The 17,343-nt window shown below is 44.1% G+C and overlaps 1 protein-coding gene across 5 annotated transcripts in view; it reads left to right on the forward strand.

The window, feature by feature from the left end:
• Positions 1 to 17,113, forward strand: part of DOP1B (DOP1 leucine zipper like protein B) — a 105,405-nt gene extending 88,292 nt beyond the window's left edge. For 4 of the 5 annotated variants that reach the window (XM_077879148.1, XM_077879146.1, XM_077879147.1 and 1 more), the window contains 10 exons: positions 1,866 to 1,948; positions 2,173 to 2,282; positions 2,560 to 2,706; positions 3,683 to 3,744; positions 4,270 to 4,398; positions 11,560 to 11,696; positions 14,011 to 14,066; positions 14,284 to 14,445; positions 15,919 to 16,048; positions 16,590 to 17,113. In XM_077879148.1, coding sequence (XP_077735274.1) covers positions 1,866 to 1,948; positions 2,173 to 2,282; positions 2,560 to 2,706; positions 3,683 to 3,744; positions 4,270 to 4,398; positions 11,560 to 11,696; positions 14,011 to 14,066; positions 14,284 to 14,445; positions 15,919 to 16,048; positions 16,590 to 16,841 — 1,268 coding nt within the window. In that variant the 3' untranslated portion in view covers positions 16,842 to 17,113. Of the gene's footprint in view, positions 1 to 1,865; positions 1,949 to 2,172; positions 2,283 to 2,559; positions 2,707 to 3,682; positions 3,745 to 4,269; positions 4,399 to 11,559; positions 11,697 to 14,010; positions 14,067 to 14,283; positions 14,446 to 15,918; positions 16,049 to 16,589 lie in introns of those variants that run through there. The other variant, XR_013368811.1, reaches the window with a different exon arrangement.
• Positions 17,114 to 17,343: the final 230 nt, after the last annotated feature.

Below are 17,343 nucleotides of genomic sequence, written 5' to 3' on the forward strand. Positions count from 1 at the left end.
TGTCGGCTTGGAGGCAGGGGCGATGGAAAGGTGGACTGATGTAGATGGAGAGTCAGCAGAATTTGCTGATGGGCTGGATGCGGTGGCAAACAAAAAAAGGCAGTCGAGGATGACTTTGGTTTTGGCTTATGTAACTTACTGAGGTGGAGAAAACCAAAATAAGAACATTCTGGAACAGGAAATTGAGCTTGGTTTTGCAAGTATTAAATTTGAGATGTCAGAAGAAAAGAGAAAGAGCCAGAAAAGACACTTAAGTGGTCACTGGGGTCGGAGAAAAACCAAGAGAGAAGAGAGTCATGAAACACGAGAAAGAGGGTGCTTCCAGAAGGAGGGAGGAATAACACAGTGGAAGGCTGCAGAGAAACAGAGGCAGGTCGGACAGAGACCCACGGGGCTTGACAATGTGGAAGCCGCAGGGGGAACATACTGGAGCAGGTAGGGAGGAGGCCGGGAGAGGAAGAGGAGGCTGGGAACGCACAACTCCTGGAAGCTCGCTTGTCAAGAGGACAGTGACCAAGTCGAACTAAAGACCAAAGAAGAGGGCAGCCCTGGTGGCTCAGCGGTTTGGTGCCGCCTTCGGCTCAGGGTGTGATCCTGGAGACCCAGGATCGAGTCCCATGTCCGGCTCCTTGCGCAGAGTCTGCTTCTCCCTCTGCCTGTGTCTCTGCCTCTCTCTCTCTCTCTCTGTCTCTCTCTCTGTCATGAATAAATAGATAATTTTTAAAAATAAATAAATAAAGACCAAAGAAGAATACCCTTTATCTGATTTGTTTTTAAATTGGAGTATACTAGTATGATGACGGATCTGTGCAGCAGAGAGGAAGAAATCGATGCCAAAGAGAGAAAGGATAGTTAGAAAGCGAAGCACTTGATGGCCTTGGGGCCGGGGTTGATGTCATACATGGAATTACCGTTCGTCCAGAGGAGCCAGGGACATGTTTATCAAAACAGGAGAGAAGGCAACGATACGTATGTTCTAGATTAATAGCTCATAGTGCCCCAACTGAGGGAGTTCCTGTTTGTTTCTCTTACATTTCTCTGTGGAATCGGAGGGGAGGTGATGAGGTGAGAAGGGAAGGGTATCGGTGGTTACCGAGGGCAGGTCCGAGAGCATTACGCAGCAGAGCAGGAGAGCCAGCGTGCCGCCGGCGTCCGTGCCCTGGGTCTATCCGGTAACATCAGGGCCTGTTTGAGCTCACGGTCATGAAGGAAAGTGAGATCTATTTCATCGTTGTCTGGTTTTCCCCAGAACATTTAGCTACCCAGAACCGCACGGGCTGATCTGTGGGTTTAGCCTGCTTTGCGTTTTTCCACGCGAGTGCGTCAGAGGGAGGGAGCAGCAAGAGAGTCCAGGACGCTGGCCAGGTAGCTGGGAGACCATGGGTGTCGGGGGGGAGACGAGCGGGCAGACCTGGAGGAGCCGATGGTGGTCAGGACGGCAGGCTGGAGGCTTCGGGGGTCTGTGCCCGGGTCCAGGAAGGAGGAGGAGGAGGAGGCAAGGGTGTGACGGTGCCAGTGGGTGACTGAGCTGGCGCAGCGGAGTAGCAGACCGTTGGGGGAGAGAAGGCCAGGGGGGCAGAGGCCGAGGGGGTACGGTGGATCGTCCGAGGGGACACTGAAGTTCTGAGAACTATGCTGAGAAGACACGGGGGCGGAAGACACTGAGTCGGTGCTCATTTCCTTGATCACTGTGCCCAGATTCTTACTGAGGTTGAGCGTGTTAACAGGACCCCCTAACATATACTTACTTACGTACTCAGTGTGCAAGGATGGGGCTCATCACTCCCACCCGTGCAATGTTCCAGGGGCCTGAACCGTGGCCCCCCCACCGTGACTAAAGCACAAATGTCTCTTTCTGTCAGCAGATGCCACCGCCGCTGCCTCGGCAATGGTGTCCGCGTCCGCCCCTTCGGTGTACAGCGTGCAGGCCCTGTCCCTCCTGGCAGAGGTCAGTGCACACCTGGCTTGCCCTCCCCTGATGGCACGATTGCCACCCCGAAGCATCGTGCTGGCACCCCGTTCTCAGGCCCCTCCCAGGTGACCTGGAGAGCCGCCCTTGGCCTCAGGCTGCCCCTGCCAGCTGTCTTGTTAGGTTAGGCGCCCCTCGAGGACTAATCCCTCCTGTCACCGGCTTCAGAAGCTTTCTGTCTTCTCGTGATCCCGCCCTGCTAGGTCCTGGCATCTCTCCTGGACATGGTGTATCGAAGTGACGAGAAGGAGAAGGCGGTGCCATTGGTCTCCCGCTTGCTATATTATGTGTTTCCTTACTTACGCAATCACAGGTAATGCTGTCTTCCCCGTGGTGTCACCGTAGGTTGTGGGAAACGCATTAAGTGGCTTCTTCTGGGGGATCCCTGGGTGGCTCAGCCATTTAGCGCCTGCCTTCGGCCCAGGGCATGATCCTGGGGTCCTGAGATCGAGTCCCACATAGGGCTCCCTGCATGGAGCTGCTTCTCCCTCTGCCTGTGTCTCTCATAAGTAAATAATTTTTTTTTTTTTAAGTGGCTTCCTCTGCACTGTCTCTGACTTTGACCCTTTTTCCTCCCACCCCCGGTTCAGCGCCTACAACGCTCCCAGCTTCCGGGCCGGCGCTCAGCTGCTGAGCTCCCTGAGTGGCTACGCCTACACCAAGCGAGCCTGGAAGAAAGAAGTCCTCGAGTTGTTCCTGGACCCTGCCTTCTTTCAGATGGACACTTGCTGTGCACAGTAAGAGACGCCGTTCTGACAAAAGGGTGCTGCAAATCCTCAAGTGGGGAGAGTGGTTCGGGTTACTCGATCCTCATACTTGACGCAGGAGCGGTCAGCATCACCCCAGATCCCAGGACGTCACTGTCACAGGCTCGCATGTTCGTGGCAGAGGGATTAGGTGTTTTAAAGATACAGAGGTGCATTTATTAGCATTATCTGGGGCATATCATCCCCAGAGCGCACAATCCGGGGTTCCAGGGTCCCCTGGTCTAGTACTGCTGCATCTTGGAGTCGCAGAATATTCCAGCACTATACAATGACCGAGCCCGTGGTGACACCGTGGTGCCCTGATCCCGCGTCTCAGCTCACACCTCACAAGTTGTCCCTGAGCCCATGCAGCCTGCCAGGCACTGTGCTGGTGGCAGAGAGCCACTGAGCTGCAGAGTGCGGTGACCTCCCTGTGCCTTTTCTGGGGAGGTCAGCAGAGCCCCTAAATCGCCTCTCCCCCGTCAGGCCTGATGTCTTAATTAATGGCAGGGATGGAGGGTGGAGACTGGTCCGTGTTTTGCAAAGCCCAAAAGTTGCCCCACTGCCCCCGGAGCCCTGTGGCTTTCACCTTGAAGTCCCGTTGCTCTTCTGGGGAGCCCACTTGAAAACCAGCCACGTTGGGTGTCACCACCCCCGCTGCTTTCCATCAGCGCAAGCGAATGAACAATCCTCCTGGGTGAACCTAGGGCAACTCTTGAAACGACTGTTTTTCTTTACTGTGAGCTGGGAATTATTCTTTCTTACTATTCATCGCCTGTATTGTTAAGTTTATGAATTGAAGAGCTTTTGCCCAACTTTCGCTTGTATGAAACCTATTCATTCCACTAACTCCTTTTCAGAAAACAGGTTTTAATAGATCTCAAAGGGGTGTGTTCTTTTCTCGACGCCTCTCATCAGACTGTCATCCTTTACCGACTTAATTAATTTTGCTCTTTTTAATATCCAGTTGGAAGTCCATTATTGACCATCTTCTGACTCACGAGAAAACAATGTTTAAAGATTTAATGAGTAAGTTCTTTGTCACCTGCACTTAAATCGCACCTTTAAAGGCCCGACCCCATCACAATCCGTTTTGACCATGTATCTCAAGCTCCACTCGGATCTTTTAGGATGCTTTCTAAGCTGCAGACTGTAATGTAATGAGCAGAGTGTGTCAGGGCTCACGAATGAGCCTCCCGGCTCGTCTACTGACCAGAATGCCCCGACAACCTCTCCTACAGCTTTACAGCGGAGGAATACTTTTGAAAGTAATGACAGGTTTACCCTGATTTATTCGGAGTGCTTGTCTGTCCCTCATATCCTCTTCTCATGCCCTATCATTACGTGTCATTAAAGAGGTATTTATGTTTACAAATAAATATGTGATTAATAACCACTAGATCATAATTACTTAGGATCATGATTTTTCACCAGGATGGATAGAAATTACACAATTATGAATGGATAGAAATTACACAATTGTGAATGTCCTATCACTTACCACCAATTGCAGTTTTCTCACTAAATGGAACTTATTGGCTGTGTTTATTCTAGACATGCAGAGCAGTTCTTTAAAACTGTTCTCAAGTTTTGAGCAGAAAGCCATGCTGCTAAAGCGCCAGGCTTTTGCTGTCTTCAGCGGGGAGCTTGATCAATACCACCTTTACCTTCCTCTGATACAAGGTAAGAAGGCCACCTCCCCCATCCCACCCCCCTCATGGATGGGCCCCCGGCTGGCTGAGACAGGCCGGCTACCAGCGTGGCCCACAGCTCGTCCTGGCAGGGTGGTGGAGTGTTCACAGGAGTACTCGGCAGGGGTTACCATAGAACAACTCCGGAAATTTATCAGTGAGTCTGAAACTTGGTTTTAAAAATTAATGATTAGAATGCTATTAGTTTTTAATAGGTTGTTACTAAAAGTCTGACAGTACTTTCTAAGCACTGTCTCCTGCTAGATCCCTCCCAGAGTCAAGATACTTTGAGGTTACAACGTCGACCGAGGCTAGCAAAGTATCTAACCTTTCCTTAATGGTTTTTCTCTTTTTTGTACTCAATATATTCTTTGCTTCAAAAATGATTTATTGCAGCAATTCATGATTTTAAAGGGTTTTTTTTTCCCCTCATAAAAATGTGGAGGTGGTGAAGTGGGCATTCTGTCCAAATTCACCCTTCTCCAAGATATAAAAGAATTCTCAAATAGGTGTTATCCTTAAAATTCATAGCCTGGTGGATCCCTGGGTGGCTCAGCAGTTTGGCACCTGCCTTTGGCCCAGGGCGGAATCCTGGAGACCCGGGATCAAGTCCCAGGTCGGGCTCCCTGCATGGAGCCTGCTTCTCCCTCTGCCTGTGTCTCTGCCTCTCTCTCTCTCTATGTCTATCATGAATAAATAAATAATCTTAAAAAAAAAAGATTCATAGCCTGGATGGAATTAAAATTAATACAATTCTTGAAGGATTTATTTGTTTAATATATGAAGATCAGTGTAACAATTTTACAAATACTAGAATTATGGTGTAAATTCTTTTTTGAGGGTCAAGTTTACTAAGGTGTAATTTATATACAATAAAAGTCACCCTTTTGGGAATACAGTTCTTTGGATTTTGATAAGTGCATATAGTCATGGAACCATCACCATAGTCAACATGCAGAACATTTCCATCACCCCAGAAGGTTCCCCTGTGACCCTTAGAAGTCATCCCCTCCCCTCCACCTGCCAAGTGCTAATTTGCCTTCTGCTCATGCAGTTTCGTCTTTTCCAGAATGCCCTAAATGTAATTAGATGGGGTGCAGCCTTTGAGTCTGGCTTCTTTGACTTACGTAATGTGTTTGACAGTCATCAGTTCCATCGTATTTATCAACAGTATACTCCTTTTAATTGCTGAACAGTATTCCATTCTGTGACTTGCTCACTAGTTTGGCAATGGTAGGGCACTTGGGTTGTTTCCAAGTAGAATTATGGCACAAATGTCTTGCTCTGCCCTTTAAAAAACAAACAAAACACATTCATAAACATCTGTCAGCTGAGGCGCCTGAGTGGCTCAGTCTGTTAAGTACCTGACCGTGGATCTCAGGGTTGGGAGTTCAAGCCTGGCACTGGGATCCACACTGGGCATGGAGCCTACCATCAATCAATATATAAATATATAAATGTATCTCTCAGCACACAAAGCATGTTCTCTTTCCCAAGTCATCCTAATGACTTTTAAAGATTTTATTTATTTATGTGTGAGAGAGAGCACAGGCAGGAGGAGAGAGAGAAGCAGCCTCCCCACTGAGCGGGAGCCCAATGCAGGGCTTGATCCCAAGACCCTAGGATCATGACCTGAGTTGAAGGCAGACGCTTAATCGACTGAGCCACCCAGGCGCCCCCATCCTGATGATTCTTAATATTAGTAGTAATTGTCAGCCCATGTGCCTACTTGATGAACTATTCGAAAGGTCTTAACTGTTGTAGTTTAGAATGTTAACAGCCATCGCAATTATTAATTATGACTGTATTTTATGTTTGCAATAATATCTTTATACTAAAACTGACATAATTTCAACCTGTGAAACCTATAAGGAGATTGTCCCATCCTAACGTCCTGAGTACTTGAAATAAATGAAAGCGAATGTTCAAATATTGACATATCCTTTCTCGAATTGCTGATTCGGTCAGATGGTGGCCAGGAATGCCAGTACGGATGAGGTAGCCCTCCAGAGACTTTGGCTGAATGCAGAGTCCCATAAGAGGCTCTTAACTGAGGAAACAAAGTGAGGGTGGCAGGAGGGTGGAGGGATGGGGTAATTGGGTGATGTGCATTCAGGAGGGCACGTGATGTGATGAGTACTGGGTGTTATATGCAACTGGCAAATTATTAAATTCTACCCCTGAAACTAACAATATGTTAACTATGTTAACTAAATTAAATTTAATTTAAATTTAATTTAATTTTAAATTTAAATTTAAAAAAAAATTAAAATTTAAATTTAAATTTAAAAAAAAAAAGAAAAAAAGATAGCGAATGCAGAGTCAAAGCTGAACTTTGTTGCATCCCTACGAAACGTGGAGGGGAGAAGGAGCACTAGGAATCTTCTGTCCCCTGGTGCCCGCGTAGGGTTCGTGGTGGTGCTGTACACACCCAGCCATGCCACAGTGTCTGAAAGTCCGCTTTTGGTGAAGGCAGGAGGAGGAAACCAGAAAGGAGAACATGTTGGCCAGTGCCCCAGCTGGTCCTTTGGGGGCCTTGCCGCCCTGAGAGCAAACATCCATTCGTTCTCTGCCCTGTCTCCCATCACACACACCTTTAAAATGTGGAGTGAGGCCCAGAGAGGTAAAGGGACAGTATTGGGTGTGTAGAACAGGAAAGGAACAGACGACACCCTTCTCAAACAGTGGAGTGGTTTCACCATGGCAGGATCTGGGCATCCAACAGTTCTAAGAAATCATGCCTCTGAGAGGGAGGACAGGTAGGGGCAATATAATACTATATATATTCCATAAAAGTGTGTGTGCATGTGCCGACTTCATTAAGAGATGGTTTGGGGGCCCTTGGGGAATGAGGTATTTCTCCTCTACTTTGCATAGCTCAAGTGCTGTATTTCTAAGAATGCTCCATGTTTTAAGAACCAACATTTTTGCCCCCTTTCATTTTTTTGTTACCTGACACTTGACAAAGCACTTCCCTCTCTATTGTCATCCCCAAAACTGTTGAAAGGCCAGCCTCCTTGAGGTCCTCAAGTGATGGAATTCAGAGCATTCTCTCATAGTCTTGGGACACTGGACTGGCCCCTGTGGAGCAATAATGCCCAAGTTGAAGGAGTAGATACATCTAGAAGCTTCTAAGTTTCGGCCTCATCTCAAACCCAGGAATAGGGAATTTGTAACATTTATTCTCTGGGGTATACCCGGAAGTCCCTTTCCCTGGGTGGTGGCACCATCCAGTAGCCCTGAAGGAGGTTGGTGTGCACAGGGTGTAGAGCAGCTCCATGCATCTTGGTTCAGAGTCACATAAATTTTACATTGATCATAGAAGAGCCTGTAGATAAGCCCAAAGCAAGGATTTTTTTTTTTTAAAGCAAAATGCTGTTTGTCTAAGATGAGAGGAAGATGGACATCACTCCCAATATAGGCCCTGATTAGGGGCATCAGAAAGATCTAGCAGCAACGCTCTGTACCCTTTAAGCTGGGTGACTTTGGCCTGTCCCAGGTCCATTGGAGTCCTTCCCATCTTTGAAGTCTTCCTCATCATCCTGTACCTAATAGCTCAATTTTTACATCAAGATACTGATGCTCAGAGGTGTATTGCCATCAACTGGCAAAACCTGGCCTGAAATCTGAGCCCTTTGGCTCCCAATGGTAGGCAATAGCCTTTAGCAGGTGCCCCTTGAGGTGAGTGGAGTAGGGAAACCAGACTAGGGTTCACAGATGGGAGACTGTGCAGCACAATTAAGCCAGCCTGAACAAGGTCCCAGGACCTGGAATGGTGGTGGAGGGAAGCTGGCTCAGGGCTTTCTCCCACTCACTGCTCAAAAAACAACAACAACAAAAAAAAAAAAAAAAAAAAAAAAAAAAAAAAACCTCCTTAGGTTGATAAGATTCATCACTCAGCTAGGGAAGGAATGTTAGAGATTAAAGAACATTAGTGATTCAAAAACAGCATCTTAGCTAAAGAATAATCTCATGAACTTAGCTTTTATTTGGAGCACCAGTATGAAATTTCCAGCACCAAATGTACCTATGTGTACAAACCACTTTTTCCCCTAATACCTCCTATGTTGAAACGGATTAAGATTTCCCAAGGAGTTGCAGAGGCAGCACTGAGCGTCCCTGTGTCCTGTGTGTCCAGCCTTCCCTGTGAGAACAGCTCACAGAGCATGATCCTTCAGAAAACCACATCGACTGGCCAACCTAGTTTAAAAAGACAGGGAATGCCGTCTTTACTCACGGATTGACCCTTTCAATTGCTCTTTTGTCTTAATGTTCCATGTTTCCCACTGTTACCATTTCTGATTCATCTGAAGAGCATCTTCTGGACATTCTGAGTCCACATCTCCTGGCCACAAGTTTTCTCTGTTTCCCTTCATGGAGACTCTTTATCTCACCTTTCTCCTTTCTGGTCTGGGTGACCAAACACCCAGAAGGAAGGATATTTTCACTGGAAATGCAATTCTGGGGGAAGATCTTGTCTTTCAGCACTTGCAAAGTGTGCCACTTCTTTCTGACTGCAGTGTCTGAGGGAAATCTGCTCTCACTCAAATCATTGTTTCCTTTTAGGTACAGTAGCCCCCCTTTCTCACAGGGGCTACATCTCAAGACCCCTAGTGGCTGCCTGAAACCATGGACAATACCAATACTACACACACTGTGTTTTTTGCTGTACACACATGCCTATGATGATATTTAATTCATAAATTAGGCAGAGTAGGAGATTAGCAACAACAATAATCAGGGACACCTGGGTGACTCAGTGGTTGAGCATCTGCCTTTGGCTTAGGGCATGATCCTGGAGTCCTGGGATCGAATCCCACATCGGGCTCTCCGCAGGGAGTCTTCTTCTCCCTCTGCCTATATCTCTGCCTCCCTCTCTCTCGTTCTCACAACAATAATCAAATGCAACAATTATAACAATATACTGGAGTAAAAGTTGCATGAATGTCTTCTCTCTCTCTCTCTCAAAATACCTTGTCACACTGTCCTCACCCTTCTTGTGACCGATGAGAGATGATAAAATGCCCACGTGATGAGAGGAAGAGAGGTGAGTGACATCGGTATGTGACTGAGCATCAGGCTACCACTGACCCTCTGATGGTACGTCAGGAGGAGGACATCGGCTTCTGGACCGCAGTTGACCTCAGTTGACCATGGCCCAGTGCAACCTCAGAAAGTAGACCATGGCTGAGACAGGGGGACCACTGGAGCATATCATTTCCCTCTAACCACTATCAAGATTTTTATCTTTATCTTTACTTTTTCAGAAGTTTCCTTATGTAGCAGAGCTGGATGTCTTTGGTTTTATTCTTCTTAGAGTTCACTCAGCTTCTTGAATCTGTGGATGTGTGTCTTTCACCAAATTTGGGAGGTTTTCAGTCATTATTTCTTCAAATATTTTCCCAATATGTACCCTTTGGCCTTTTTCCGGGACTCCAGTGACTGAAATGTTAGATCTGTCATCTTTCCTCTGGTCCCTGAGCCACCTCTTTTTTCCTTCTTTTGTTCAGTTTCAGTAATTTGCACAGATTCCATCTTCTACTTCCCTCTTCCCCTCTCACCGCCATTCCACTGTCACGCCCATCAGTGAGCTCTTCTATTTCAGCAATTTTACTTTTTAGTCCTAAAATTTCCACCTGACTCTTTGCTGACATTTTTTTATATCTCCCATCTCTTTGCTGACATTTTCTTTTTTTTTTTTTTATTTGTTCCAAATGTCTGTAACTGATTATTGGAATGTTTTTAGACCACATCTTTAAGCTCCTCTCCCAATAACCCTAACCTCAGTGGCATCTCTGCACTGGTGTGTTTTGTTACCTTTTCTCGTTCTGGTTGCCACTTTGGCATTCCAGCTTACCCTCTCCTTGGGTGCCCAGGCCAGGATAAAATTAAAAACCCTAGGGAACTCACCTTCAGGTCATTGCTTAAGTCCCAAGGATTCTAGCCTGTCCTGTCACCTTTCCTTCACTTTTCAGTTTTCTGATGCACTTTATATATTTCTGTTCAAGGTTATTATTTTTTTAATTGCAGTTAGAGAAATGGGATGTAATCTATTTACTCCATCTCATCCAGAACCAGAAACGCAAAGCACTTTTTAAACATGCCAACCCGGGCATCTGGCTGGCTCAGTCATAGAACGTGTGACTCTTGATCTTGGAGTCTTGAGTTTCAGACCCATGATGGGTATAGAGATTACTTTAAAAAAATTTTTTTAAGTAAAAATGCCAACCTGTTTGTTAACTGTTTGAGTGATGCTCAACTCTTCAATTAGTTGAGAGTTATTTTTTTTTCTTAAATTTTTATTTAAGGAATCTACACCTACAGGTTTGGCTTGAACTCACAACCCTGAGATTAAGAGTCACGTACTCTATGGACTGGACTGAGTCAGCCAGGCACCCCTGGTCAAGAGTACTTTTCAAAGCAAGAAGTAAAAGCTACTTAAGCTAGCTCAGATAAAGAGAAGTTTATTACTCAGATACTGCAAACAAATCTTAACTTGCATGACTATAGTTCAGCTGTTTGCTATACTGATTTGTTATGTTCCTAAGAAACCTCAAATCGTGGGGGGCAGGGGGATTCACATTCTGCAGACAGTTATTTCAGTGGAGAAGTGGGGAAGACTGTTTAGGGCTAGGGGAACTCACACCTTTTCTTCCTGCAGGAATTAAAGTTTCTGTCATGGCCATGAAATCCAAACTTACAATACCTCTACTTTCATTCACTTACTCAGCTTCCAACCTCTCACTCCCAGAGCTGCCAGCCAACCTCTGTGATCTTAGGGCGCCACCACTCACCAAGGACTGTCTGGGGTTCTTGTGTCTTATATTTCATATTCTCAGAAGGGAATTTAGTGGTCATTGGTCATCCAATGGATGTCCAGCTTAAGTCAGAAGTCAGTGTCTTTCTGGTCAGCTGCGGCAGGGAACAAGAGCCCCTTAGTTCACTTCCTTTAGCAAAGGTCATGAACTGCTCCCCTTCATAAAGAAGAAGGCTGGGGTAAATGAGGGGCAGAAACATCCTGGCACCCATTTTTTAGGCTGCATTGTTGTTAAATGTCAAAACAAGTACAGTTTTTTTTGTGGGGTTTTTTTGGTCTAATGAGAAACCTCAAACTGCACATTTGTGTGACATCTTTAAAATCTTCTTTCCTTAGAACGCCTGACAGACAATCTCAGAGTTGGACAGACATCCATAGTTGCTGCTCAGATGTTTCTTTTTTTCAGAGTTTTGCTGCTAAGAATATCTCCCCAGCATTTGACTTCATTGTGGCCCATAATGGTCTCTGAATTAGTAAGTACAACTATTTCACTCTTGAAAGCGGGGCTGGAGCTTTTTGAAATGCTTTTTGCAGGAATAACGAACTATTTTATCTACATCTTAATTTTATCACAAAATTTTCAACTAAGTTGGTAGTACATAGTCAGCTCTTGGTTACATAGAGAATTTGATTTAAGACAAAACCATTTAATGCATCTCTGGGAAATTTTATAGTTTGTATAAGCAAAGTATAAAACTTTAAGGCACAGTGAATAATTATATACATGTTACAAACTGACCACCATCAGACAAGCCTGCTACTACTGTCAGGAAAGTTCCTCGGTAAGCTCTTTTAGATCTAGTACCTCTAGGAAGAAAAAAAACTCAGATTATTTTCAAATATGCATGCCTTCACAATATCTGAGTTGGAAGTTCTATCTCAAGTGAAGTCAAAAGCAAATTAGAGGGGAGACGTCAGGTCATCATGTTTCAGAACTACTGGTAAGCTGTGATTTATGGTGACATTAATTACATAATCTGCAGGTTAATCCTTTAAATTCTGAATAAGAGTTTACATTCATAACTAGAAATATTACCACCACATAGCATAACCTACCATGAATCCACACTACTAAAAATTCCTAATGAAAAATTATCTTTACTAAATTCTTCATATTTCTGTTAAAGAACTTCATGACCAGATGTTTATATTCACTGATACTAGATTTCCAAGAGAGGCCCACTACACCTATGTTGTGAGTTTCTTTGAAGCCATATCTTATATAGAAATATTTAAGGTTGAAAACTTAATGCTGTTTAGAAGGCTATTAACAACCATGAATCTCCAAAAGCGCCGTAAGTTTATGGGGAGTCTTTTAAGAGCAGCGCTTCTGAAATACTCCACACATTTAGTCATACAGGGGCACGTGGGGGGCTCAGTCAGTTAAGCATCTGCCTTCGGCTCAGGTCATGGATCTCAAGGTGCTGGGCTCAAGCTGCATGTGGGGCTCCCTGCTCAGCAGAGTCTACTCCCTCTGCCCCTTTCCCTCCTGCTTGTTCTCTCTCTCTCTCTCTCTCTGCCTCTCTCTCTCTCATAAATAAATAAATAAATAAATAAATAAATAAATAAATAAATAAATAAAATCTTTAAAAAAATAAAAATAGTGGGATCCCTGGGTGGCGCAGTGGTTTAGCGCCTGCCTTTGGCCCAGGGCGCGATCCTGGAGACCCGGGATCGAGTCCCACGTCAGGCTCCCGGTGCATGGAGCCTGCTTCTCCCTCTGCCTATGTCTCTGCTTCTCTCTCTCTCTCTCTGTGTGTGACTATCATAAATAAATAAAAATTTTTAAAAAAATTAAAAAAAAATAAATAAAAATAGTCATGCAGCTATGCCATAAGATTCTGAACGCATATTCATGTATTCAGGAATATTTTCAAAATTCCTTTTGCAGGACTAATGTACTATTTCACATATATCTAATTTTGTCTGAAAATTTTCAAGTTGGTAGCACATAGCATATATTCCCAGAAGTGAAATTGCCGGGTCATAGGGTAATTCTATTTTTAATTTTTGAGGAACCCGGGGATCCCTGGGTGGCTCAGTGGTTTAGCACCTGCCTTCGGCCCAGGGCATGATCCTGGAGTCCTGGGATTGAGTCCCGTATCGGGCTACCTGCATGGAGCCTGCTTCTGCCTCTGCCTGTGTCTCTGCCTCTTTCTCTCTCTCATGAATAAATCAATAAAATCTTTAAAAAAAAAAATTTGAAAAAAAAAAATTTGAGGAACCTCCATACTGCTTTCTGCAGCGGCTGCATCAGTTTGCATTCCCACTCACAGTGAACATGAGTTCCTTTTTCTCCACGTCCTCATCGCCACTTGTTGTCACTCATCTTTCTGATGCTAGCCATTCTGACAGGTGTGGGGGATCTCTCACTGGGGTTTGTTTGGGTTTGGGGGTTTGTGTGTGTGTGTGTGTGTGTGTGTTTTGTTTTTGTTTTTGTTTTTTTGCATTTCACTGATGGTTGGTGGTGATGCAGAGCATCTTTTCATGGACCCGTTGGCCATGATGTCTTCTTTGAAAAAATGTCTATTTAAGTCCTTTGCCTATTTTTAAACTAAATTATTTGCTTTTTTTGTTACTGAGTTGTATGAATTTCTTAAATATATTTTCAATATTAACCCCTTATCATATATTTGGTTGGCAAATATTTTTCCCCACCCTGTAGGTTGTCTTTTCGTTTTGCTGATTCTTTTGCTTTGTTACTGTATATGGACATACACATTTTAAACATTATGCTAGGTCTAATCTCTCTCAAACAGTAAATTGAATTTATGTTTTCTTTTTAAGATTCAGATATTCATACAGCTTGAAGAAGATCTGAAAGAGGACGATGAATCGTTGAGGTAAGTTGTGCACAGGTCTGTGTGCATATGTGAATGGACGTCACTCTATGATATAGGGTTATCTAACACTCAGTATTATTTTCCTGAAGTACTTGTGAAGGGACCAGCTATTTGACTGTTTCTTAAACGGAACAGCTTCTTATGGACGTTGCACAGGCAAATGGACTATAGCATATGTGAACAAATTTGTAACACGAGTTTCTTTGCAAATTTATAGAAACAGCAACAAAATCAACAGAATGAAAGTTGCGGTTGCTGATGGAAATGGGCCTTCAATGGGGGAGATACCCCCAAGTGAACTGGTCTTATATTTATCGGCTTGCAAATTCTTGGACACAGCACTCTCTTTTCCACCTGACAAGATGCCGTTATTTCAAATGTAAGTCAGATAAGATCATGTGTCCTCTTTGAAATGGTGACTTTCCTTGTCAGCGCTTTCACTTGTTGTGTAGAGCGTGTGAAAAGCTATGGTAGGGGTTTCTAGTGGCCGATGAGAATACTGGGTTTCAGAGCCCTTACAACACCTGTGGTTTCCTGAATTTGTAGTGCTTATGGATGAGTTTCTGTGGTATGTGCGTGTGTTCAGGGGGGTTTGCTACTGAACGCTTATGAAACAAGGGACAGGGACTGGTGTTTCTCACTGCATTTGTGTAGATTGTCTGTCTGTTCATAATAAGTGGAACACGCTGTGTCCAGCTCACTTTGCCCCTATTGGCTTACATTTCCTGTAGGCTTAACACAGCTGCTCATATGGTTAATTTCGTGCCTGGCCCCAGATGCCACTTCTCTCTGTCCCATCCTCCTAAAGACAGGAGCCATGTAGAAATGTTTGTGGTTAAAGTGTGGGTTCTCTTTAACTGCATATTACAAAGTGAAAGAAGCAAATCTGAAAAGACTATAGACTGTACGATTCCAACTCTGTGATAGTCTGGAAAAGGCAAAACTATGGTGACAGTAAAAAGGGGGTAATAAGAGAGAACACAGAGGACTTCTAGGACAGTGAAACTACTTTATTTGATACTATAATGGTGGATCCATGTCATTATCCATTCATTCAAACCCATATAATGCACACCACCAAGATTGAGCCCTAAGGTAAACTCTGGACTTGGGATGGTAATGATGAGTCAATGTCAGTTCATCGATTGTAACAAATGTACCACTCTGGTGGACGATGTTGATAATTGGGAAGGCATTGCGTGGCAGAGGAGGGCAGGGGCATATAGACTTCTGCTCAATTGTGTCACAGACTTAAAACCACTCCAAAAAAGGAAGTTGTTTTTTTTTAAGTGAGTTCTAATGTATGTAAATATGCATAGTGACATTGTTCATAATAAGTAAAAAGTGGAGACTATTTGAAGTCTATCTGTGTACAAGTGGACAAATAACATGTGATATATCCATACAATGAAATATTCAGCAGTAAAATGAAACAAAGTACTGACATGTCCTGGGTTATGAATGAACCTTGACAACATTATGTGAAGTGAAAGAAGCCAGTCACAACGACGAACCACATATTCTGTGAATCTGCTTATAGGAACTGTCCAGAATAAGAAAATATGGAGAGATAGAAGATGGGTTGGTGGTGGTCTAGATGAACGGGGTGTAAGGGATTGAGGGATGATAGCTAAAGGGAGCAGAGATTCTTCTGGGGGTGGTGAAAATATCCTGAAGTTGATCATGGGTGATGGATAGACAATTCCGTGAATAAATGAAAAGCAATTAAATGCCACACTTCAAATGGGTGAATTATATTGTGTGTGAATTAGATTTCAATAAAAGTGTTTAAAAATCTTTCTGAAGTGGGCTCCAAGCCAACATGCCTGACCTCAGATTTTTTTTCGTCCAGCTACAGGTGGGCATTTGTTCCAGAAGTGGACACAGAGGGCCCTGCCTTCCCATCAGATCTAGAGGAGAATCACCAAGAATGCAAGCCCCACACCGTTCGGATTCTAGAACTTCTCAAATTAAAATATGGGGTAACTGTCTTCCTTTTTGGCAATTTACATTTGTGGCAGAGGGGGGAAAGTCTAGGTAGCGAGAGGAGTCCTTCGTGCACCACTTGACTTTAATGACTGAATAATTTTCTCAAGTTCTTTGATCCATGTGTTAAAACAAATTCCATCCTGGTTTTTTCATTTATATGTCACTTTCTCGTCCCAGGTGCTGAGGTAAGCATCCTGGGTAACACGATCACGGTCCTGTGGAAGTAGTTTTATACACAGAGTCCCCTGATTATGCAGACAAAGGACCTGCAGGAAGAATGGTGGGGGCCTGGGGTCCCGAGGCATGGGGAGGGTCGGGGGTGGGGCGGCAAGGATGGCCTGGGCTGACATCCTATTGGAAACTATCAGTTGAAGACCAGAACTTAAGTTGATCTGGAAACTACCATTGCGCTGGTAGTGAATGTTCGTGAAGCACCCACCTCCTTGGTTTGACACCTGCATGTACCTCACTTGCATCTCTAACCCTTAGCAAAGCCATATCATCCTTATGGGTTGTTGTGGGGGCTTTTTGCAGGAAGTTGGCAGCTCTGATGAAATCACCATGAAGAATGAATTCCCCCTTCTGCGCCAACATTCTGTCTCCAGCATTAGGCAATTGATGCCATTCTTCGAGACTCTAAATTGTGCTTTTAAAACCCAGAGTAAACTGCTTGCTGACACCCGAGGACCTCCAGCCCTGGAGTTTCCTGTCACAGATAGTCCCAGGGTCTTACAACAACTGGAAGAATGTGTTGAATATGATTTTTTGGAACATCTGGAATCTTAACCACGTAAGACAGAAAGTGTTTCAAATCCACTTACTGATACTTCTGTGAAAACCAGGATGTGTTCTAAACAAGAAAGGAGCCAGGAAGATGCTTTTAAAGAAGTCTATCTCAATTTTGAAGGTCGATTTCAGATAATTTTCTGTTGGGCAACAAAACACACCTCTCTAAATGCCTTGTAATATATTTGGATCTGATTGTTTCTTCCTCAATTTATGTAAAGAAAATAAAATTAATATATCATCTAATGCTAACACAAAATTTGTAATATGAAGTAGAGTGTGAAGGTTGTTTTCTTTGTTGATGTAGAAATGTGGGCTGTGTCAGTATATTTCTCTAAAAGTTTACACTTGTTGAATATTACTTTTAACCTTTCACACATAATGTCCTTTAAAGCAGTTATCTTGGTGTCACATTTTAAACCAAAGTATATTATTTTCTGAAAATAACAATTGCCCATTACCATTGACTATTCAGCAGCGGAGAGGGCTTGAAGATACCACA

The sequence above is a fragment of the Canis aureus genome, chromosome 30, assembly GCF_053574225.1.
Source record: "Canis aureus isolate CA01 chromosome 30, VMU_Caureus_v.1.0, whole genome shotgun sequence".
Taxonomy (NCBI): Eukaryota; Metazoa; Chordata; class Mammalia; order Carnivora; family Canidae; genus Canis; species Canis aureus.